A 23,770-nucleotide genomic window follows, 5' to 3' on the forward strand; every position below is an offset into this window, starting at 1 on the left:
GACAGCCCTGAAATGTAATATTTAAATATGTAAATGAGTCATTTTCTAATGCTAACTTTTGGTGAATTTAGGAGAAATCTACTGACGCAAAGTGTAGTAAAATCAAATGAATAAACACTTTAAATGTGTATTTTGGTTGTTTTCTTTCCTTTAGTCTGAAAGAAGACATGTTATGGAAGCAAAAGAGGTCAAAATCTCACTATCGAGCAGTGCGTGAAAAACTATTTTGCAGTGTCTCGCCTTAATCGCTGGATCAAAAGAGAAACATTAGAACAGCAATCATTCGATGCAGCCGTGTAGCTACTGGTGCATGTGATTGTGAGCTACATTTGAACTTGTCTGTGTAAAGGCAGTGCAGAAAGCCCTGCTCGATAAACTCTATCGACTCCCTGCGCTGCACTGGAGTTGACCTCTCACTGGACCGGGGTAACCTCAGGCACATCAACCACTTCATGTGGTTCTGGCACCGAGAGCTGCCATAGAGATTAAGTCTTATGAGGTAAATGAAAGACAGTAGTTAAACCATGATCTCAGCGCCTTGAAATAGACCATTGTTAGTTTCTGAACGACTGCCACGGAGCAATTGTTTTTGACCACTTTGTGTGTGTGTGAGCGAGGCAGAACGACGCACAGAAACAGAGAGATGTGGGAACGATTGATGGTTTCCAAAAACAGGGAATTAGAGTTTTTATCAAAATCAGAAAGCGGGAGCGTCGAATTACTAAAAGATGATCCTCGCACGAGGACAAATATTCAGGTTTTATTGAACCCTTTATTTATGTATCCCGGTCAATCACAATGAAATTACAGCTATCTTTCACAAGAGAGAGACCTGGCCAGTGTTACATTTAGACGGAAAAAGGTTTGCAAATATTTCATGGCAAGTAATAGATATTTGCAGAAAAACTAAGCGAAGCCAGAAGGTAAGAGAGAGAAGTAAAAATAACACAGGGAGAGGAAAAGATACTCTTAAACCAAATATTTGAGACCAAAACATCCACCATAATTTGGGGAAAACACAAATAAACACAACATGGAGCCTCTCTTTACTCACTGGCAAAGAGGCGGCTTCATTCTAGCATAAAGAGGTGGAGGTTTACAGCTGTGAGAGCGGTCTAGGTAGCGATTCAGCCTCAGTCTGGATGCTCAGGTCTGCATGGGGAGTGGGTGTGTGTGTGTTAGCTGAACGATGAGGGCCGCTCTCTCTCTTCTCTCCCTTCCCCGCAGCCCAGAGATCGGCCCAGGAGCTGCCGCTGGTGGATAAACGCAGCTTGGAGACGTGTCCCGCCCCCGGGGGGGAGAGGATGCACATCGACGGACACAACTTCCAGCACGACTCCAAGGTGGTGTTTGTGGAAAAGGCTCAAGGTAAAATAGGAGGAGTTCTGGACTCTTAGTACAGCTGTGTGTGTGTGTGTGTGTGTGTGTGTGTGTGTGTGTGTGTCTCCCTCTCCGTTGTTGGAGAATCCCCAGGACTGCCTCCTCCCTCCCTCCCTCCTCTCCCTCCCTCCTCTCCCCCCGCCGTCAAAATATCCTCCATCCTGCCAGAGTGCCACATGTGGAGCACATTAATGCGCTGTATTTTTAACCCAGCAGATTTACATTTGCAGAAGTTTCCATTGCCTGTTCAGCAGAGGAATGGATCACAAATGCAGCATGTGTATGCGTGCGTGCACGTGTGGGTGGCTGTGCACGTGCAGTGGATGCATGCACTTTTGTGTGTGTGTGTGCCATGCGTCAGTATTTGTTTCTCTTTTAGTGACTTGAAGCCGTGTTGGTTTGGAGGGAGAGGGGGACTGCTCCCAGATGTTGATACGAGGAGGTTTACAAACAGCAATTTCCTTGATTAGCTTCAGCGGAGCAACGTGAGGTTCGGTTTGGGCCGAGGCTGAGCAGTGTAAACACGTGTGATCCTGTCGGCCCCGGTGACTCATTCAAAAAAAAAAAGAGGGGGGGAAGTCTTTCATTGTTCCACCTGTGAAAGGAGGAATTCAAGGCTGCTCGGGCCACACAATCAGCTCCGTACAATGGAGGAGTGAGATTGTTTATCAAAACAGGAAGTGATTGAATGAGCCGAGGCCTTGTCACTCCCTCTCTTCCCAACCTTTTCGATTAACCCCGATCTCTTCCTGAGAGGAGCAGCTGAGTCGTATAACGTTTCTGCTCTGGAGACGATAAAGTCACTGGTTGGATTAAACTACAGTTAACAGACAAAGAACAAAGATGGAGCTCTGGTTCAAAAAAGAAAAATACTTTGGAAACATCTTCTGTGTTTATTAATACTTGGATTCTAGCTCAATAGAAACCCGTTCAAAACCCAATTATGTTCCAAACACACACCAAAAGAAAAATATTTAAACGGTGGATTTCTACTCTAAATGCACCCATAAATCAATAACAATAAAACAAATATTAAAATACTTTATTATATGTTATTTTTTCTGTCCATTCCAATGGACTGAATTTGAAAAAAATACCTAATTAAATATGACGGTAAATAGTCTGAAGTACAATATTTAGGGCCGTTGTAGGTACAAAATAATAATAATTACAGATTTTTTCTCGTAAATGTCTTTTTTTATTTATTTTTCTTGGAACATAATTTTTTCAGTTAGATTGCTATTTTTCATGATAGGGGCTACTATATGGTAACTTCCCTGAGCATAAAAAATAACTTCAGGTCATAGGTAAAGCAAACTATAAAGTTAATACATCACAACAAGATACATGAGCAAAATAAAATAGTTTGTCAAATCTGTACAAATATTCAAAATATAGAATTGGACATCGTTCCATTAGTAATCTCCAGGAAATATTAGTAGAGGAAGTCTATCCATATTAAATTAATCTCAACAAAAATGAATCATGTTACAATATCTTCAATCTTCTGATGATAAATAATGTAAATCCTATAATAACAATAATAAATGAAACTCCGTCTGCTGAGGAAGACAATGTGATGTTATGAAAGATACAGAAAAAGTGAATATGTGGAAGTTAGGATTCCTTTTAGTCAAACAGTTTTTTCCGAAATCATAAATGAACATCTCGTACCAGTTTCTAAGTCCGACCCCGTTTGACTCGGTCACAATAAGTTCTTCAGCTCTGCCAACCAATAAGTTTACTTCTGCCTCTGAGAAATATGGAACTAAAGCTCCCTTCCCACTGGACAGAAAACCCACTAACACCCACTAACATCTGGCTTTTGTCTTCAGTGGGAAACAATCGGCATCCATTCCCGAGACAAATGACTCTGTAGTAGTCACGATATTTATCAGCTCCAGCTCCGATAGGCAGTGATGGAAACGTGACAGCCGGGTGGACACGCTAATTTTCACCACTTTTCCAGCGTGATGCTATGTGACGACTTTTAAGTGAATATATTATTTGCCTTACGTCGCCTTTGTCTCGGCCAAAAAGTTGCACTCGAACACACCACAAAGACTCCAGCCGACGGCCGACTACCACGTACTTTCTGCCCTCCCTACCAGCAGGTGGCAGTAGTCTGTATTCGTCATTCAAAACGGGAAACCAGAAGACCGTGGACGGCGGATATACTGTACAAGCCGTTGTTATGATACGTACATGGAACAAAAGCGGCGTTTGCCGACCATTTTCACACCACTCTCACTCACCACTTAATCATCATTCCAGATGACCATGTCGCTGTGAAAATATCTGTGTATTGGAACGATCAGATGAGATGAAGATGAAAAATGAGAAGAGCCTTCTTTGTTTCTCCTCTTGACTTTACTCGTTGGCTTTCCTCACTTCCGTTTCTCTTCTCGTGCACTGATTCTTTTGAGCAGAACAGCCAATCAGAGTGATTTCTCTCACCGACGGGCCGATTCAACATGCTGAATCGTCCGAAAAAACTCTAGAGCCGACGGTTCGGGACACACCGAAAAACCTAGGCCGACAGACGCTCACCGCTCAAAACTGTCCGACAGCCGACCGCCGGCTTGGTGTGTCAGGGCCTTACGTCTTTTCACTGCTCCAACAATCACCAATTCTGGTTTGAGAGTTTGAAAGAGAGACTCAATTAGTAACAGATACAAAAAAGAAGTAACCACCGTAACAGCATCGCTGTTTACTAACCCTGTTTTCCTGCACGTTTGTGACGTTGAATGAGACACATTAGAAAAAAACAGAAAGGCATACTCGTCTACTGTTAATGGGAAAGGAGTCTAACGCGTATTTTAGTGGGTTTTGTTTAAAAACCTACGTAACATTTAGTTGGAAAAAGGGTATAAAACTCCAACCAATTGAACTAGTTTTGAAGCATCACCAGATATAGAAGTTGACGGCGTTGTGTGGGTCAGTCCAGTCGCTGCTCTGGTTGTGTTTGAGCTCTGAATCCGACTGTCTTTGGGGCCATGTGCAGCCTCTGGACTGGTGTTGTTGGGTGTGCTCCCTTGTTTTTGATGAGGGTTTCCCCGCGTCTGGCATCAGCATCAGATTCCTGGGCAATCCTACCATGGAAACACCCTTAAGCCAGGCTTCCACAACACTGCCCCCCCCACCACGCCTCCACCTCCCCTTCTGCTTCCCTCCATCCTTCCACTTCTCTCTATCCAAGCTGCCTCTGTGCCACCAGTTCATTAACTCTGTGATCTGTGGATCCTACTGGGTCTTCTCTACAGCTGCTCTCTGTATGAATAGATCGATAAATAGATACGGTAGACAAGTATTGTTAATCTGTGGAGGGGTGTGATAAGACACAAATATGGCAGGAAGCAAAACAACAAATTTGCATATTTATGATGATAGAATTTGGAAATTTAATATCCCTTTATTGTTATTTTACTCGTGCCAACGTTTAACGATCAAACTCATAAATCCGGAGCGGGTGGATGTTGTTGCCACAAAAGAGCTCAAAAGTATTTCATTTTACCGATGCACTATTTTCCTGTAATTTTTCCAATAAAGCACTCTCGCAAAATAACGTTCACAGAGCTGCGGTAACAGAACATGTGGGCATTGACATATTGGGTGTTTGCATGCGTCCCGTCCTTACAAGCATGTGTGTGTGTGTGTGTCAGAGTTTCCCCTGTCATTACAGGCAGGATGGGTCACCCTGCTTTAAGAAGCTGCCAACGAACTGAGAATCTCATTTGTTTTGGTTTCTGTTTTAGTGTCCGACGGTCTGAATGATGTTTCCACTTGTGGGGAAACGACACATGTTTGAGTGTGTGTGAGAGCGAGAGAGGAGGAGACGGTGACAGCGAGAGTTCATATGTCTTTTTTTTTATTTCATATTTTTGAGTGTGTTGTTGTTGCTAGCCATGACTCACGCAGAAGGAAATCCCTGTTTCCCCCCCATAGATACACACTCGGTCACCTGCTCCTCAGCCAGAGCACAACATCTGAAAACAGTAACTGCATGTCAGCGTTGCTCTATATCACGCCCTCCTGAGCCTCGATGCCGCCTCAGTAGAAATAAGCCAGATTGCATCGGTCCGGTTGTCACTCCTGGTTACAGCCAATCAGTCATAAAGAGATTACCGCGCGGCCTCAGCGCAGCAGACATCGGCCTGTAATCTAAACCCCCGACTCAATCTCTCACCTTGCTTTCATTCGCCCCGGGGCTGCCCAGGAGATGCTGTCTCTGATAAGTCACACTCACTCCATTTGGGAAATTAGGCCCTCCCGTCCTTTATTCACCTCTTGCTTTTCTTCTCTGTGTGGTTTAGTGTTCGGCCGGAGGAGTTCTCAGATGTAATTTATTGTCTGAAAGAAAAAGGTTAAAGGTGCCAAAATCCAGATAGAAATGAAAGAGTGAAGTGCAAAGAGTGAACGCAGTGTGTGAGGCAGAAAAAAAAAGAGTCTGATCTTTGCTGTTTTCAAAACAAGTACATTTATGAAATCGAAAAAAACTCACATGTTGGTCATGATGAGAGCAGCGGTGTGACACGTTGCATATGTCTCCAAAGTGTCCATTAGCTGAGAAAAACAGCCCTGTTTTTGATGCATTACCAGCTGATCTAATGGGGTTTTAATGGTTCGGTTTGATGAAGAAGGCAGAAAAATGTCTGTTTTTCTGAAAGAAATGTCCAAATTTGGACAGTGACGATGCAACTATAGTTTGTAAAATGTATTACTGTAGTATCTCATATCAAAGCATAAATACATATTTAGTTTAGGTTTAGTAGAGGATAGAGTTAGACTAAAGTAAATAAAAGTAAGGCAAAGAAAACACATCTAAATTAAAATAAACAAAACTAGACTAGAAATTTGATTATTTCAAATATGTAACAAATAATAAGAAAACAAACAAATAAAATGAACAGTAAACATATACAGCAAATTCTAAATATAATAAACAAATAAATATGATATGTTTGAAAAGGAGTAGGCAGAAGTAAACATGTGTAAGGTCCTACTCTTTTGTTTAATTTAAGGAACAGTGTGTGGCATTTCAATTGGCAGAAATGGAATATGATAGTAATAAGTACGTTTTTGTATTAGTATTATATATTATTATTTTATTATTATTATTATTATTATATATATATTATTAGTATATAATCACCTGAAAATAAGTGTTTTTGTCACCGTGGCAAAGATTGAACACAGTGTGAAGAAGAAAAAAAAAAAAGAGTCTGATCTTTGTTGTTTATTTATGAAACTTCAAAACTCACATGTTGGTCATGATGAGAGCAGCGGTGTGACACGTTGCATGTGTCTCCAAAATGTCAGTTTCCATTAGCTGAGAGAAAAAACATCCTTGTTTCCAGTGCATTTATCAGCTGATCTGACTGATCTAATGGGATGTCAAAAACACTCAATTTGGACAGTGACGATGCAAATATCTTACAATACTTTGTAAAATGTATTACTGTAATATCTCATAGCAAAGCACAGTATAATGTACTATATTTAGTGTAGGCTTAGTAGAGGATAGATAAATAAAACTAAAGTAAATAGAACACATCTGAATTAAAGTAAACAGAAATTATGTTCGATTTATTTCAAACATGTAACAAATAAAACAAGAACAACAAATAAAATGAACAGTAAACATAAACAGCAAATTCTAAATTAACTAAATAAATAAATATTATATGTTTGAAAGGAAGAAGTCAACACTGAAAAGGTCCTACCCAGTGCGCTACCTCCAGGTCTGAGAAGTGAAGCCGATGATGAAGTGCCTTAAACTTGCATTCTCTCTAACAGCCTGCAGGGGGCGACTCCTCTGGTTGCACAAAAGAAGTCTGATTGTATAGAAGTCTATGAGAAAATGAGCCTACTTCTCACTTGATTTATTACCTCAGTAAACATTGTAAACATGAGTTTATAGTCTCAATCGCTAGTTTCAAGTCTTCATCAATACAGCATGATGTTCATTTAGTATATTATGGTCCCATTTAGAGTCAAATGGACCATAAAGCAGGGGATGCTTGAGGGCGGGACTACCTTTTAGGTCGCTGCCACGGCGTTGTCCGGTCTGGGAGTTGTCCGTGTTTTCGTCTTAGAACTTTAACCCTTTCACAGTGTGTTTTCTGTTCAGCAAAGTTAATTATAACCTTTTGAGTCACCTGAAAACATTCAGCAGTCAGTTGTGCTTAGTTCCATCCTTTCATGCCACCTCTGGTTGCAAAAAAACAAGAAGGCTTGTTGAGGCTACAACTCGCTCCGCTCAAACGAGCTATAGACGGGAGCCGACTTCCGGTATCCGTAACGCCAGCTCACACTGTCTTAAGGTGGGCTGTTAAGGTGGACCAGCTGTTCTCCTTGAAATGACAAGTTTTTCTCAGCTTTTTAATTCATTATTAACATTTTTTTTAATTGTTTAACCGATAACGTTAATCGGTTAAAATGCTTAATATCGGTTAACGGTTAAACAGTTAATTATTAACATCCCTAAACTGGACCTATAAAAAACAGTTTAACCGAAATTGTGATTTTCATTAGTTGAAACCAAGAAACACACGGAGTCCACCACAGTAGACGAAAGATTCGAAGGGGTTAAATAAATACTTGTTATTGGCACTGTCTTTTGATAAAGAATACTTTTGTTTCTGAACCGTGCAGTTATCTGAAAATAATGCACACCCTCCAGCAGACACCATCCAATTCTGGCTAATACTTTATAACATGGACATTGCATAAAGTGTACGGATACGTTTTGTGTACTACCTCTTTCTATTTTCTTATTGATTACTTTCTTCCAGTCTTTTTTTAATCAAGTGTGGTGTTCTGCTCAGTGTTTCCCCACTAATGATTGATAATAGCTTAATTTCAGTGAGAGATCCTGAAGGAAATCCTTGCAGAGGAGGAGAAACCCTCTTGTGAAAAGAGCTCTTTCACATCTGGTCCGTTGCACTGGACAGCTGCCTGCACTCAGTATCGCTGTGAATAACCATTTCCCTGCGCGTCAAACCTCCTCAACTGCCGGGGTAGCTGTGTGTTTTTTGTTGACTCCTCACCTGTCCATCTTTTTGTGAGCAGACGAGTCAGAGCGTCAGACAGGTAGAGACCCGGACGAGTTGACTGGAACCCCCAAAACGATTTAGTCTAATCGTTGTTGGCCGGTGCAGATGCACAAGTAACTGGAACCTGAAAACCGAACTGTGAGAGGATTATGGTGCTGCAGGGCTGCCAGATGGTGTCTGGAATTACCTGTAGAAAATTACAGATAACCATCCTCCTTTAAGCCCCATGAGAGCCGCGAGCGAGATGACAGTAATGTAACATGTGGTAGCTCAGTTAGCTTTGCTAGCTTTCAGCAGTGGTTAATGTGTGGAGGAGAAGGGCGGTCAGCAAAACCTCACAGAACAATGACTTCCACTTGAAGCCGTTCAGTGGTTTGGCAGCCTCTGACACTTCTGAGAACAATGGCTGTTTTCATAAACAAATCAATTACAGCCACATAAACAGCGGGGATTATGTTTTCATAAATTACAGTGCATGATTCATAAAAAAGTCGCAGGCCCCGTTTGAGAGACTCCAGAGATTGATTTTCTTGGTGAAAGCGCTGCCTTTGCGCTCCAGATGCCGCTGTGAAGTGACAGGCGCCACTGTAGCGCTGCCGCGGAGCGGTGGATGTCAGTATCTCGTCCTCGAACCGCTGCCATTTATCGGCTCAGTCGCCACCCCCTCCCCACACCGCCGCAGCGGCTCGCATGCAACTTCCAAAATCCACGTGCTTTCAGGGCGGGAGGAAGGAAGAAGTTTCAGTCATCAGTCGGAGGACAAGGGAACTCTTTCAGTGTGCCTGGGTAGAGCATGTGTTTATATTTACTGTACGTTATGAGGGCTTGGGCACACGCCACCCCGCTGTTTCACTCTGGGCACCAAACTTTCACTCCACCCAGCCCCAATTAAGGAGCACAAGGAGCCGTTTGATTCCCTTTTATAAACCCAACATGACAAATAACTGTATTGTATATTGTTGGATCACCCTCGGCCGCCGTGACTCTATACGGCGCACCGCCGCTGTGCCATTGACTGCTCTGTGTTATGTCTGTTCCGAGGCAGTAATGATTTGTATAGACCATCGCTAACGAAATGTGAATTGTAAGACTTCTGCGAGCGCTGGGACGCTGCCAAGGCAAGTGGAGCTTGGGCGTTGTGAGAGTTGGAGAGGGGTACTGGGTTTATATGGTCGGGGTGGTTTTGGGGGAGAGGTTTCAGGCTGAGTTGTTTAACTTAGATAATATTGGATATTATCCAGCACAGTGGGCCAGGGAGCTAGAAACCATATTGAGCTCGCTAGGAGTTTGGGAGCTGGAGAGTAACTGCTGCTGGAGTTTTTTCATTGGATCGGTGCAGGCGTTGCGCAGATGTTGCCCTATAACTCTGGAACATTCTGTGGTTATCAATTACATTCTGTGGTTATCAATTATCCGTTACACTCTTTTCAAACAAAAGGCATCCCACGCGTTCAAACGCTCGCTCTCTTTTTTTCCGGCTCTTGAGAAGTTTCCTGGCAGTAGGTAGCCGGGCACAGAAAACAAAGTGCTAAATTAGATTTTTCTATCTCTGTATTGATGTGAAAAATGATGTGAGATGTGAGCCAGAGAGAGAGAGAGAGAGAGAGAGAGAGAAAAACAGACAGACAGGGAGAAACAGAGAGAGACATAGAGGGAGATCTGAAAAACATGTTTACCTCCTGTGGATCGACATCGGCTGCAGAGGCTTCCCTTCTGGAGAGGTTCCCAAAGTGAAGAGAGGCAGCGAGAGACGGAGCAGGAGAGGAGAGAAAAAACAGACACAGACTGGCAGATTGAAGTTTTAAGTCCTGTCTACAAGAATACAGATATGTTTAAAAACGGATATTTTCCCCTCCGTTTAAAACTCTTTAAAAATCTGTCCACACAAACTTTGTTTTTACAAAATATCTCCGTCCACACTTGAACGCAAACTGGTTCAGGCATGGCACAAGTTAATACTGGAGCTGTCAAAGTTAACGCGATTATAACGCATTAACGCAACTTGCGATTTTTATGCTGTATCTTGCTCAATTTTTAAACTAGAGTGAAGATACTGGCATCATATGAAACTAGAAAAACCAAAGGAATCCATTGGTACCAACCATGTCAAACTTGTGGCGAAGGAGGCTAAATAACGCTCCAAACTCAAGCAAAGATTTGGCGAGGAAAAACTGGCAAGGCCATTTTCAAAGGGGTCCCTTGACCTCTGACCTCCAGATATGTGAATGTAAATGGGTTCTACGGGTACCCACAAGTCTCCCCTTTACAGACATGCCCACTTTATGATAATCACATTTGGACAAGTCAAAGTCAAGTCAGCACACTGACACACTGACAGCTGTTGTTGCCTGTTGGGCTGCAGTTTGTCATGTTGTGATTTGAGCATATTGTTTTATGCTAAATGCAGTACCTGTGAGGGTTTATAGACAATATTTGTCATTGTTTTGTGTTGTTAATTGATTTCCAATAATAAATATATACATACATTTGCACAAAGCAAGTATATTTGTCCACTCCCGTGTTCATAAGAGTATTAAATAGGAGTACAAATCTCCCTTTAAGGTACATTTTGCACAGATAAAATATGTGCGATTAATTTGCAATTAATCACGATTAACTACGGACAATCACGCGATTAATCGCGATTAAATATTTTAATGGATTGACAGCCCTTGTGATCTGCATAGCTTAGTCTTAAAGACATAGTTCTGTTTCTGTGTGAACACAATGATCGGTGGTGGAATTGGCTGCGATACAAAAGGGGCTCCAGCTAGAATCTTGCCAAGGGCATCGAATTGGTCACGTCTGGCTTTGATTATTGGTTATTGGTATAATGACAGCCCACTGTATCTCTGCCCCCTTTTTCAAACAAATTTTGTGCACTAATTTCATAGATCTGGCTGTTTATTTATTTTTCCGTTGGGGTTTAGAGGGTGCTACGGAAGACAATTAGGGCCACATGTGAAAAATGTATTTGATTTAAACTCTGAAATAAATTGTTCACACGTGGCCCTTCAAACTCTTACTCTCTGACACATGATATTACTTCTTCCTGGAGAGCAGGAGCTAAAACTCCACTCCAAGACTGACAGACAGTGTGGGAAAATAAAGGGAAGGGAAGCAGGTTTCCAGTGTCGTCTCAGACATAATAGAAGCTGTCAGTGCCAAGCTGCACCTCCTCCGTCTCTGCCACCTCACAACTCTCTCTCCATCTGCACCGCGCTGTCCGCTCAATTCAAGCGCTCCACTTATCAAGCTGCAGACGGCCCAGTAGAGCAACACGGCACATATCTCACTTAATTTCCTTCAAGAAGAAATTAGGCCACGGCTGACCTTTTTTTTTTCTTTAAACTGCAGCTTCCTTTGCCACGTAAACTCATTTTCACAGTCCTTTTATGGGGCCTTTTTAATGAGTCAGGAGTCTAAAGAAAATTGCAATGGTTTCCTTCTGTGTCTAATAAATTGGTAAAAATATAGTTTTACTGACACCTCACTGGGCAGAATGACAAATCAAACGTGCTTTTTTAGCAGGCCTGTGTTTTCCAACAGCTCACATGATGCCTCGTTTTTTATTGTTTTTATTGCCTGATGGGAAAACCTCTTCATTGTGGCAACTTTAGGGAGAAAAGAAAAAACACACGACCAGAAAAAGAGCAAATACCATTTAACAGTCATTATATGGGGATAACAGAAGGATTCCTATGAGAACACGAGAAATAAGAAAAGTTGAGGCGAGTTGTCAGTTTCCAGTCGCCGTGCATTAACGAGCCCACCAGCTGCTGGAGCATGTCGGGATTCCACACAGCGATGAAGTCAAGGTTTCTCTCATCCACCAAAGATGTCGCTCATCTCTTTGGTATGACTCTGGGTTTTTTTAGGATTGCATCAGATTTCTCTCTCTGTCTGCGTCTCTCTGTCGGGTCTCAGGTCTGTTAGACTGAGGATATGAGCTCATGAGCGGCGAGGTCAGACAGCATGACGTGTGGCTGTTTTATATATCACTGATGTAACAGATAATAATAACAACGCTCATACCTTTTCTTCATTTCAGTTGGGAGCCAAGTAGGTGGATTATTTTCTGATTACAAAACTCTTTGTCTCTCTCTCTCTTTCTCAGATGGCCACCACCTCTGGGAGACTGAGGCCAAGGTCGACAGAGACGCCTCGAAGCCTGTAAGTGATACATCTGATGTTGTTATCGTGACGAATCCGGTCTCATTTCAGGATTAAAAGCGCTGACAATAAAGCAGCTGTTCTCAATCACTTAGTGGCAAAATATTTTCAATCTTCACATAGAACAAAATAACTGATGTCTAAAACATACGGAAGCCCTGAGAGGCAAGTGAGAAAAAACATGTTGTAATACTCATTTCGGCCACAAGAGGCTGAAGGGCACCGCTAACCCCGACCCCGTCTCCTACAAAATGACTTTCCCATAAAACTAAACTGCATTCTCAATTATATTTCAAGGGGAAAACGTATTTTCTCCCAGATTACGATCTCAGTTTTAAACAGTTTTAAACACGTGGTTAGCGTAAATTGAAACAAAACAAAAAAATGCAACAAAACTGCTTAGTTAGGTTTAGGCAACAAAAATAAGTGAACGTTGAATCTGCACATCACTCGTACTACGTTATTTGCTGCAGCCTTCCACAGACTAATGCAAATAAGAGATGTCAGTCGATTAAAATTCGCAATTATTTTGCAATTATTAATAATCAAATTTTGTATCTGTTCTAAATGTACCTTAAAGGGAGATTTGTCAAGTATTTAATACTCTTATCAACATGGGAGTGGACAAATATGCTGCTTTATGCAAATGTATGTATATATTTATTATTGTAAATCAATTAACAACACAAAACAATGACAAATATTGTCCAGAAACCCTCACAGGTACTGCATTTAGCAAAAAAAATATGCTCAAATCATAACATGGTAAACTGCAGCCCGACAGGCAACAACAGCTGTCAGTGTGTCAGTGTGCTGACTTGACTATGACTTGCCCCAAACTGCATGTGATTATCATAAAGTGGTCATGTCTGTAAAGGGGAGACTCGTGGGTACCCATAGAACCCATTTACATTCATATATCTGGAGGTCAGAGGTCAAGGGACCCCTTTGAAAACGGCCATGCCAGTTTTTCCTCGCCAAAATTTAGCGTAAGTTTGGAGCGTTATTTAACCTCCTTCTCGACAAGCTAGTATGACATGGTTGGTATCAATGGATTCATCAGGTTTTGTAGTTTCATATGATGCCACTTCTAGCTTTAAAACGGAGCCCGCTACAACCTAAAAATCGCAAGTTGCGTTAATGCGTTAAACAAATTAGTGGCGTTAAAACTAATTAGACTAGCTGTTTCTCCATGTTTTCAGTCTTTGTGCTAAGCTAGGCTAACTTCATATTTACCGTGCAGACATGAGAGTGGTATCAATCTTTGTTTTTTTCCCCACAATGTCAAACTATTCCTTTAAAGTTTAAAGGAACAATGCACACAATGTTAATATATATGTGGTCTACAAAAGCACACAAACACAGAAGTGTAACTGGATTGTAGATTTTCTCGTCCCGGGGCAGACGACACCCTCGAGGGCGGGAAACAGCAGTGTTGTGTTTGAAACGTGTGGAAAAGGTTTTCAAGAGTTCAACCTTCATCCTGAGGGAGTTAGTGCTCGGCAGTGTGTCCTGTCTTGGCCTGGGACAGAGAGAGAGGGAGAGAGAGAGAGAGAGAGAGAGAGAGAGAGAGAGAGAGAGATGTAGTGGTGGGAGTCTGGGAGATAGACGAGGGGATTAGAGGGTGTCTCTATGTGAGGCGGTGCACCTGCTCACAGTGTCTTCCCACTGCAAAACATACACACTTTCTCTCTCTCACATACATATACAGCGACTGCTGGGACACATCTGTCTGCCTGAATAGACAAAGGGCCTCCCTCCTCCCTCCCCTCTCAGCCCAGTCTGCTGGATTGGTCCCATTTTAAACACTGCCGCTGCCTTGGCCAGGTTTAACCTCTGCTGCTCCACCGCTACGCAGACCAAACCACAAATTGAGAATACATCACCGCCTCCGTCACCTGCATGGACTGACCTCCCCCAAGAGGGAGGTAGATCTGGGAGAAGAGGGATGATTCGGTTTTTAATTTTAAGAATTATTTTCAATTAGACGCATCAGATGAGTCATATAAACTGAGACAAATGGCCTCGAAGCGCTCCCTTGAGGAGTCCAAGAATGCTCCTTCATGCTCAATTTGTCACATGTTATCTTCCCTCCCTCCTCGTGAGAGAAATTACTTTTGTCAGGTAAAAAACATCTCAGTTTTGTGGATTGCGAACAGGTCCGTTCTGTCCTCAGTGGGGTTGGAGAGGATTTTTCCAAAACAACACATGTGCACATAAAACTTTCAAAAGTGTCTGAGTGATTTCACTCGTGCATGTTTTAGATCCAAAATGTGGCCAGTCTTTTGTTTTTATGCATATGCATAAATTGACATATTGGACAGCAGCGACACGAGTGAAATGCTGCAAATATTCACGTTAAACCTGGACACGATTACGGTTTACGCAGTGCAAATGGTGAACCGTTTCCCAGAGTTTTTATATTAGCTAATTCTCCGAAGGACGAGGTGGAATTGCGTTGAATAAGAGAAGTCGAAAAGCCTCATCTGGCTTCACTTGGCTTTACGACTGTAGTGATTTGATATAACGTGTGTCAGCTCTCACCTGTACAGTCGGGGCCGGCCGTCCTCCGGAGCACAGTTTTGCAGACGGATGACTTCCTCCCTTGCTACCGAGCAGCACCTCCAACACACTCAGACATATGTATATTCACACACACATATGGGGCTGATGAACGTGGTCGCTCCTGGCCTTCGCTCTCTCCTCAGACAGCAGGAAGCTCTGCTGGGGAAATAAACTATCTGGAGTTCAATTTATTCACTATGCAAACAACCGCGGCTCTCTGTAACCTTACTTCATGGTCTCGTTCGGGATTAGAACCAGATTTTCAGATTTTATCCACCGCCCTAGTCAACACGCACAACTTCAGGCTATGGATTTAAAGGAAAGAAGACTAAGTACAATCCAGACCTCACATCCTCTTAGCTGACCTGCAAACAAAGACAGAAACAATACAAAATACTACCGAAGCCCTGAGAGGCAAATGAGAAAAAAAAATTCTGGTGATCCATTTTCTGAGTCGGATCTGAATTGTTTTCTCTCCTGTGTTTATGACTTAAGAACAGGTGGAAAAAAAGTTTTTTGTTTTTTATTCATCTCTGTTTTTTTTTTCCTCACTTGCCTCTTGGGGCTTCCCTAAAATACTCATAATAGGTAGTAATAATTTATAGCACGAAGAAGTCATGCTTAGCAGCAAATAGTCAACTGTCTGAAATCAAATATTGGAAAAAGACTTAAAAACAAACAACTAAAAAAAACAATAAATACTAGGGCTGTCAAAGTTAACGCGTTAACGCAAATTCGTTTTAACGCCACTAATTTCGTTAACGCATTAGCGCAGCTTGTGATTTTTAGGTTGTAGCGGGTTCAATTTTAAGGCAAGAGTGAAGATACTGGTATCATATGAAACTATAAAACCTAAGGAATCCATTGGTACCAACCATGTCATACTAGCTCGTTGTGAAGGAGGCTGAATAACGCTCCAAACTTGCGCTAAATTTTGGTGAGGAAAAACTGGCATGGCCATTTTTAAAGGGGTCTCTTGACCTCTGACCTCAAGATATGTGAATGAAAATGGGTTCTCTGGGTACCCATGAGTCTCCCCTTTACTTGACAAATCTCCCTTTAAGGTACATTTTGAACAGATAAGAAATGTGCGATTAATTTGTGATTAATCGCGATTAACTATGGACAATCATGTGATTCATCGCGATTAAATATTTTAATTGATTGACGGCCCTAATGAATACATAAAGTTTCTCCATTTTTAAACCACAAAAATCTCCTGCAATGGACCAATTTATGAATTAATTCATTTATAAATCATATAAATTATGAATAAGCTCAATTTCCCCTTTTTTTTTTTACTATAAGTTATGAATAAGCTCAATTTCCCCTTTAAAAAAGTAAAAAGGAGAACTAGATCAGATTGAATTAAAGCTAAATAGCTATAAAAAGTAAGTCCAGGAACGTATACAGTAAATAAAATTAAAAAAACAACTATACAATAAATAAAATAAGAAAGATTTATACAATATAATAACTTGGGCACTATCTATTTGTTTATATAAACTATAAGAATGCATTTCTTAATTCTTCGTTACAGAATTCACTTCTCGTTGAAATCCCTCCCTATCGCAGCCAAAGACTCTCCACTCCGGTCCATGTGAACTTCTACGTCTGCAACGGCAAGAGGAAAAGAAGCCAGTACCAACGCTTCACCTACGTCCCTGCCAGTGGTAAAGCTCTCCTCCTCCTCATCCACATTTACTGCTTACTTCTTCACTAGGAATAATTGTACAGTCAGTGATGTTCTTTAGCTGCGTCTCCTGTCTACTTTAACTCACTTGTCAAACAAGACATATTGAACTGGCACTCACTGTGATGTCACAACTTTTTTTTCATAGTATAAATAATATAAAAATAAAATTAATTATGCAACAAATAACAAAATGTAGGTGAAGGAAAAAGAATATTGAAAAACAAAAACTAAAAATGTAATTCAATCCTCAGGCATGAAAAAAAGTAAAGATTTATTTTTACCTCAACACTTCCTGCTTCTGTTTAAAAATAAAAGCCCTCAAGCATTTTTTTTTCTGTCGACAGAATTCCTTCATTTGTTAACACAAGGCTTTTATTCTGAAATATGTACGGGACAGTGTTGTAGAACATGCAGTGACTTGCAGGGCTCCATGAATGAATAAAGTACGGGGTTTTAACTGTGGATTATTACTATTATTTACAAATTAGCACACGCTTCTTAACCTTTTTCTGTCTGAAATAAATATAAATTATATTTATAACTAAATGAAATGGCCATTATGAAAGGCAAACTCAATATAGAAAGAAACGGCTGGCAGCAGCACAGCAGCACGAAACGCTGCCGGTATTGACATCACACACACGTGAGAGACCCAGCAGTTCAGCGAGGCAGTCGTCACGCTGCCTAGTCTGTCCCGAGTGTTAGATTCACTAGCCTGACATCGCCAGACCAAATTGCAAATGTGAATTAGTCTGGAACCTCTCAATTTTTTTTTTCAAGGGGCGTTATCATCGGATCATCGACTTGTGATGTAGCGCTGAGTGACCGGTGACCAGCTCCGTCTGGTGTAGATTTGCCATAATGCCGTAGCCAACAGCCTCTTCCAGTAGAGTTTGGTGTTGTGCTGACATTTGGTGTCATCACAGTGCTTTGTAGACATTAAATTGTCGTACAAATTTGTCAACTAAAATAAGAGAATACCCCCTTATTACCTCTAAGCTCTCAGCATATCTTTCACCTTCTTGTCATCGCCGCCCGCAGCACTTCACCACTCTCCAGTCTTCTCTTTTCCTTTCATATCCCAGACTAATTAGAAACATTTTAGCCAACATCTGAAGACCAGAACTGTTTGTATTCCCCCTTGTCTGGTGGTTTCCTAGGGAGGAACAAAGCAACGCTATTATTCCTCCATTGTAAAAAAAAAAGAAATCTATAAAATCTCTTGTTCTTTTCCATACCTGTACGCTGCAGCGGTGGGACACCCGAGGGCGGGGGGGAAGGGGGCATGGGAAAAGCCTGTTATTTGAATAGAGGAGCTATTGCCAAGCTAAATATAAACACTGACCCACCAAGTGAAAATGTAAAAAACACTGCTAATTGCGCTCCGGGCTTGGAGCGAAAATCCAGTGGGTGGTTCAAAGCAGTGACTCAAGTGAACTGGCCCAGCCCTGTATGTGGGCGACGGAGTGCCCCGCTGTGAAAGTGGAGCATTGTCCTCAGGACGCACAGAGTGTGAGGGAGGGGAGAGACCGGGGGACGGCTGGTCTGGTCAGTGTCTCCTAAACTTAAAGGGGGTGAGTCTGTAACGGCAACAAGCCAGCGGGGTCAAACACAATATGATCTCGCAAGTCTGCAAGAAAATGTTCAAACAAACGAGCAGAGTGAAAACACAGAAAAAGGGCAAAATTGTCAATATTGACATGTAAATTAATTTTTTCCTATTTTTTTAAATCACGTCACTTTTTTTTTTTTGCAGCAGCAGCAGCAGCAGGTGTTACAACAGCTAACAGATTTATTTTGGGAACATACAGTACACACGGCTGGTTTTCACACTCCGGAAGAACCCAGGGGCACGCTCCCTTTTTGTGGCAAGACAAACTTCTTCTGCACCCTTTCTGTGCATGTGCCCTATCCTCCACAGGCAGGCAGACACACTTCCTCCAAACAGGCCCCGAAATAGAAGGTGCATGTGCTATTTTAGTGCTGCGGTTGGTGTAACCATCTCGTCGCAGTTCCTCTTTTACAGTTGTTGACGTCGGAGGCTTCAGTAAGACATGACACGTCTCTTAGTTTCACTCCTCTTAGTCTAATTAGCCTCTTATTCAGCCTGGTATACACCCTGTAAGGTTAAAAATAGCTTTTTCAAGAGATTTACAGAAGCAAACAAGAACACAAAAAACAATTAAATAAGCAGCGCTCCAGGGTTAGGGTTCAACCCCAGAGAACCCTATCCCTAGCACCGTAAACCACAACACACATCTCATTGGTTTAAGACAAAAATTAAGATTTTTATTTTCATAAATGAACTGTATTTATTCTAATGTAAATAGACTAGGGCTGTCAAAGTTAACGCGAGAATAACGTAGTTGCAGCAGGCTCCGTTTTCAAGCTAGAGTGAAGATACTGGCATCATATGAAACAAGAAAACCGAATGAATTCATTGGTTATTCTTGTCGCGAAAGAGGATAAATAACGCTCCAAACTTACGTAAAATTTTGGCGAAGAAAAACTGGCATGGCCATTTTCAAAAGAGTCCCTTGACCTCTGACCTCAAGATATGTGAATGTAAATGGGTTCTCCCCTTTACAGACATGCCCCCTTTATGATAATCACATGCAGTTTGAGGCAAGTCATAGTCAAGTCAGCACACTGACACACTGACAGCTGTTGTTGCCTGTTGGGCTGCAGTTTGCCATGTTATGATTTGAGCATATTTTTTATGCAAAATGCAGTACCTGTGAGAGTTTTGTGTTGTTAATTGATTTCCAGTTATTAATATATACATAAATTTGTCAACTCCCATGTTGATAAGAGTATTAAATAGTTGACAAATCTCAAAATTGAACAGATAAAAAATGTGAGATTAATTTGCGATTAAGTGCGATTAAATATTTTAATCGATTGACAGTCCTAAAATAAACAATTGGTCCCTGATATTGTTGTCTTAAAAGTGTTGAAGCAGTTTCACGGCCTATGCCTTAAGCCAGCCCTGTGTAAAATATAAGAATAAAGGAGTGCCTTGGTAGCCGAATGATTACAGTGCAAAAAAAAATAAAAAATAAGAATCGCAGAAGTACGAGTAATTTACCACTTCAGCTCTGATTTCAAGCAGATGCTTCATATTATAACTCAAAACCGGCTTCACCACAAAAGAACAGAAGAAATTGATCCAGTTTAGTGATGCAGTGATGAAGCTCGGGGTCAGAGCCGTGCTGACGTTTCCTTGTAACTGGACTCAAACGCTTGTTATATAAGATTGATGTCGTGTCAGGAGCTGCAGCAGATTGACGCCCCACATTTTAAATACTCGGTGTCCAACATGTCTCGTACTGGGAGGCCAAGACTTGTATGATAACCACTATACTCAGCTTCTTTTCTTTTTTCTTTTTTTTTTAAAAAGCAGCTTTTACTTTCAGCTAAACTTTTTTTCTCTTTGTCTCAATGAGCGAGCAGTAATTTATTTTAAATTGCTGAACCCTGCTGAGTATAAAGCTGCTGTTACAGCAACGTATTTCATATCGCACGTTTAGTGGGTATTAGCACCAGGGCAGGATCCAAAGTAAATAGGCATTTTATTATAGGAGCAGCTGGATGTTTCTCGTGTTGATGACTCATCCCTTTTTTCCTGCTTTTTTTTCTACTTCGGTGAATATTTTGAGCCGGGTGGGAGAGCTCCGGCCCAGACACAGAGTCTCATTGATGAGAGTGTTTGTTTGGCAGCGGGTATCCTAGACACAAACCCACTCACTCACTCACACTTGCAGCAGGAAGGCTGTTTGCTCATTTAGCTCCTTCTTCTGTTTTCCCTCTCAGCGCCGACGATAAAGACGGAGCCGCACGACGACTACGACGCCCCTCTGGTGTGCGGCCAGCACGGCCCCGGCCTGTCCTTGCACCCAAAGCCATACTTCCCCCCTCAGGTCGTGACCCCGATGGTGACCTCGGACCTCAGGCCTTGCGTGGTGGGCGGGGCTTACTCTGTCAGCCAGCAGAGATTGGCCAAGCCCTCCTCGCTGCCCCTCTCGTCCTCTCCGAGCACCAGCCCCAAACTGCACGACCTGTCGCCGCCGCCCTTCTCCAAGTGCCTCCCCGCCGGCCCGCCGGACCAGCAGTCCCCAATCCCGCACGTCTCCATCATCCAGGAGACTCCCGGGCGCTACCAGCCGCTCAGCCTCTACCTGCCCAGCAGCTCCCCCTCCTCCTCCTCCCCGACCTCGCAGCCCTCCACACCGACCGACGGCCCTTACTCTCCCGCCCTCTGCATGACGCCAGCCCCGCCGGGCAGTGGCAGCACCAGCCCAGCAGCTCAGCAGCACCCCAAGGTGCCACAGAGGGGGCGGGGTTCCCTTCAGGAGGACGGCAGCCCGCCGGCGCTGGCTGTCAGCATCAAACAGGAACCACAGGAGCTGGACCAGATGTACCTCGATGATGGTGAGTGAGAAAGTCTTCATTATTAAACAAAATAAGTGCATGGAAACAATTATAAAGCCAACAACCCGTCCAACCCCATAATTAACTAAACAAAAAGGGTTTTATTACCCCCAGCGCAAAACGATCATAATATATCTGCAGCTGATTTTTCATCAATAACATACAGTATTACTCACCGATCACTTCGCCAGGAGCTGAAACTTTTGGCCATTTAGCTATTTAAAGGAATCATTTTGGAAAAACACTTAATTTTGCTTTCTCGCTGAGAGTTAAATGAGGACACTGATACCAGAGCTGCAGCGTGACGACGTGCTGAATGTCTATCCTGCGCCTAGCGATGCACGTTTGATGTTGAAAAACGTTCAACTTTGGGTAAAACTGCGCTCGTCACTCTCACTTTTTACCCAGACGTCCGATCACAATGGAGGAGGGGGCGGGACAAATACCACAAAGGCCAATCAGGGGTTCTCAACCTTTTGTAACTTGAAGCCCATTTCTGATTGTTTAAAAAAATTCCGAAGACCACCTTCCCAAATAAATGAGAAACTGGGATATATATATATATATAAATATGCCACCGTCCGTATTCTCAAGGGACCCCTTAAAATGGCCACGCCAGTTTTTCCTCGCCAAAATTTTGCGTTATGTCTATCTGGAGCATCAGTTAGTGCTCTTCCCGACAAGCTAGCATGACACAGGACCAATTTATTCCTTAGTTTTTTTTATTTTCATATGATACCAGTATCTCTACTCTAGCTTTAAAACTGAGCCCGCTACAACCTCTGAAAGACAGAATAGCGCCCGTCAGAGTTTTAAGTTAATCTAACCATTTGGCAGTACCTCCGCGACCCACTAGATGGCGCTCTGAGGCCCACCAGTTGGCCCTCGGCCCAGGGGTTGAGAATAGCTGCCCTAGATGTAGGCTAGAAGTGCTGAAAAACAACAAAAATTGAGGAGAAATGAACGCACATAGACCGGTGGGTCTGTCCTCTCTCCCTATACGTGCTTCAGCCTTCCATTCATCCAGGGCCAGTACTCTCTCTACCTTGTGCCGACATTTTTACGTCTGTGGATGTTCCGTATCATAGCAAGTAGTAGTAATTTTCAACAAAAACAAAAAGGCCAATCATCGTCACCGTAGGGGGAAATTCCTTCACCGCGACAGCCCTAGATAGCAAGCTTACTTCTCTATATTGTGAAACCATGATGTCACTGTTAGTGTCAGTTACAGGTCACTGTAGGAGGAGCAGACTGGTGTGGGAGCATGACTGTGCCGAAAGGTTTATCCCTGTTATTGCGAGACCTTCTTTACTTGATTAGAGGCAGTCAGAAGTCCAAATCTCTTTACGAATTCTCTCACTTTTGTAGTACTTCTTTCCGCTGAGCTTTCTTCGTCGTCTACCTTCTAGGGTGATTAGATCAAAGAAACCCGGTGGTCTAGTATTTGGTATATGTGGCTGTAAACCCCGAATGAGACAAGCCTGCTCTAAAGCTCGCTGATATACTGAATACAGCTCTTTTGCGACCTCCCTTTATTTATCTCTCGCAGCGAGCAGCTTTTTTAGGAGCACAGACTTTATGATCTCACTGCTCAGGCCCTCTGCGCTCACCACTGAGGTTTGGGGGCCGCGTGCTCTGCGCTGCGGTGATTTGAAATAAATTGGATAAATGATTTTACTCGGGGCAAGAAGAAACAGTCCCTGGCTGCGTGTGGAGAGAGGGGAGTGCAGTAGATGAAGCAACAATAACCAGCAGCTATCAGCGGGCTTTGATCCGTCACCAGAGCCCCTGCCGCACCGTCTGGACGAGCTTCCTGGCGATGGAGAGTGAGACGCTGTAGTGGGGCCGCAGACGGCACGACTCAGACTGTTCCCATGCCACTTCCTCTGAACAGTCTGGGTAAATGCATTAACACTTGTTAGCCCCGTCTGCGGGGATATTTGGCTGGCTCGAGCTAAAGATTTGATTTGTAATTATACTCCAACTGGTGCTCCCGTCTCGTGAGCATATTTCAGTTCAGACCAGGTGTAGTTAAAGTCAGAAATGTACATTTTAAAGTGCGCCACCGTAACCATAATGGACATTTCTGAGGAGCTGCGCTGCCTATTACACTTGTTTTCTTTTGCAAATTGAAGGATATTATACCGAGCATTCCAAACTTAATGTGGCTTCTCACTTCATTAAAACCTTTGGCAGAGTTTGATACGACTTTTTTTGCTTTATGGTCTCGCTCAGGTGTGGTGTTACTGTAATTTCATGTCGGCCGCGCTCGTTAAAACTCCCGATATCTGAGACTTTTAGGGAGCTGAGACACTGACTGTTATTACAAATGAAAATAGGATCATGTTTGTGTTTATGGGCTGTAATTTACTATATCATTATCTGTGCATTATTGCCAGAAGTCAAGATTAATCATTGGCGTTTATTTATTTAAAGCTGCAGCAGGTAGAATTGGAGCAAATATGATTTT

At 42.5% G+C, this 23,770-nt stretch overlaps 1 protein-coding gene across 6 annotated transcripts in view; it reads left to right on the forward strand.

Moving 5' to 3' along the window:
• nfatc1 (nuclear factor of activated T cells 1) overlaps positions 1-23,770 on the forward strand; it is a 51,219-nt gene that overhangs the window by 16,974 nt on the left and 10,475 nt on the right. For 3 of the 6 annotated variants that reach the window (XM_037795697.1, XM_037795699.1, XM_037795698.1), the window contains exons 6-9: positions 1,228-1,368; positions 12,553-12,608; positions 16,749-16,846; positions 20,683-21,300. In XM_037795697.1, coding sequence (XP_037651625.1) covers positions 1,228-1,368; positions 12,553-12,608; positions 16,749-16,846; positions 20,683-21,298 — 911 coding nt within the window. In that variant the 3' untranslated portion in view covers positions 21,299-21,300. Of the gene's footprint in view, positions 1-1,227; positions 1,369-12,552; positions 12,609-16,713; positions 16,847-20,682; positions 21,301-23,770 lie in introns of all 6 variants that reach the window. The other 3 variants (XM_037795694.1, XM_037795695.1, XM_037795696.1) reach the window with 1 other exon arrangement.

The sequence above is a fragment of the Sebastes umbrosus genome, chromosome 15 (genome assembly GCF_015220745.1).
Source record: "Sebastes umbrosus isolate fSebUmb1 chromosome 15, fSebUmb1.pri, whole genome shotgun sequence".
NCBI classification, from domain to species: domain Eukaryota; kingdom Metazoa; phylum Chordata; class Actinopteri; order Perciformes; family Sebastidae; genus Sebastes; species Sebastes umbrosus.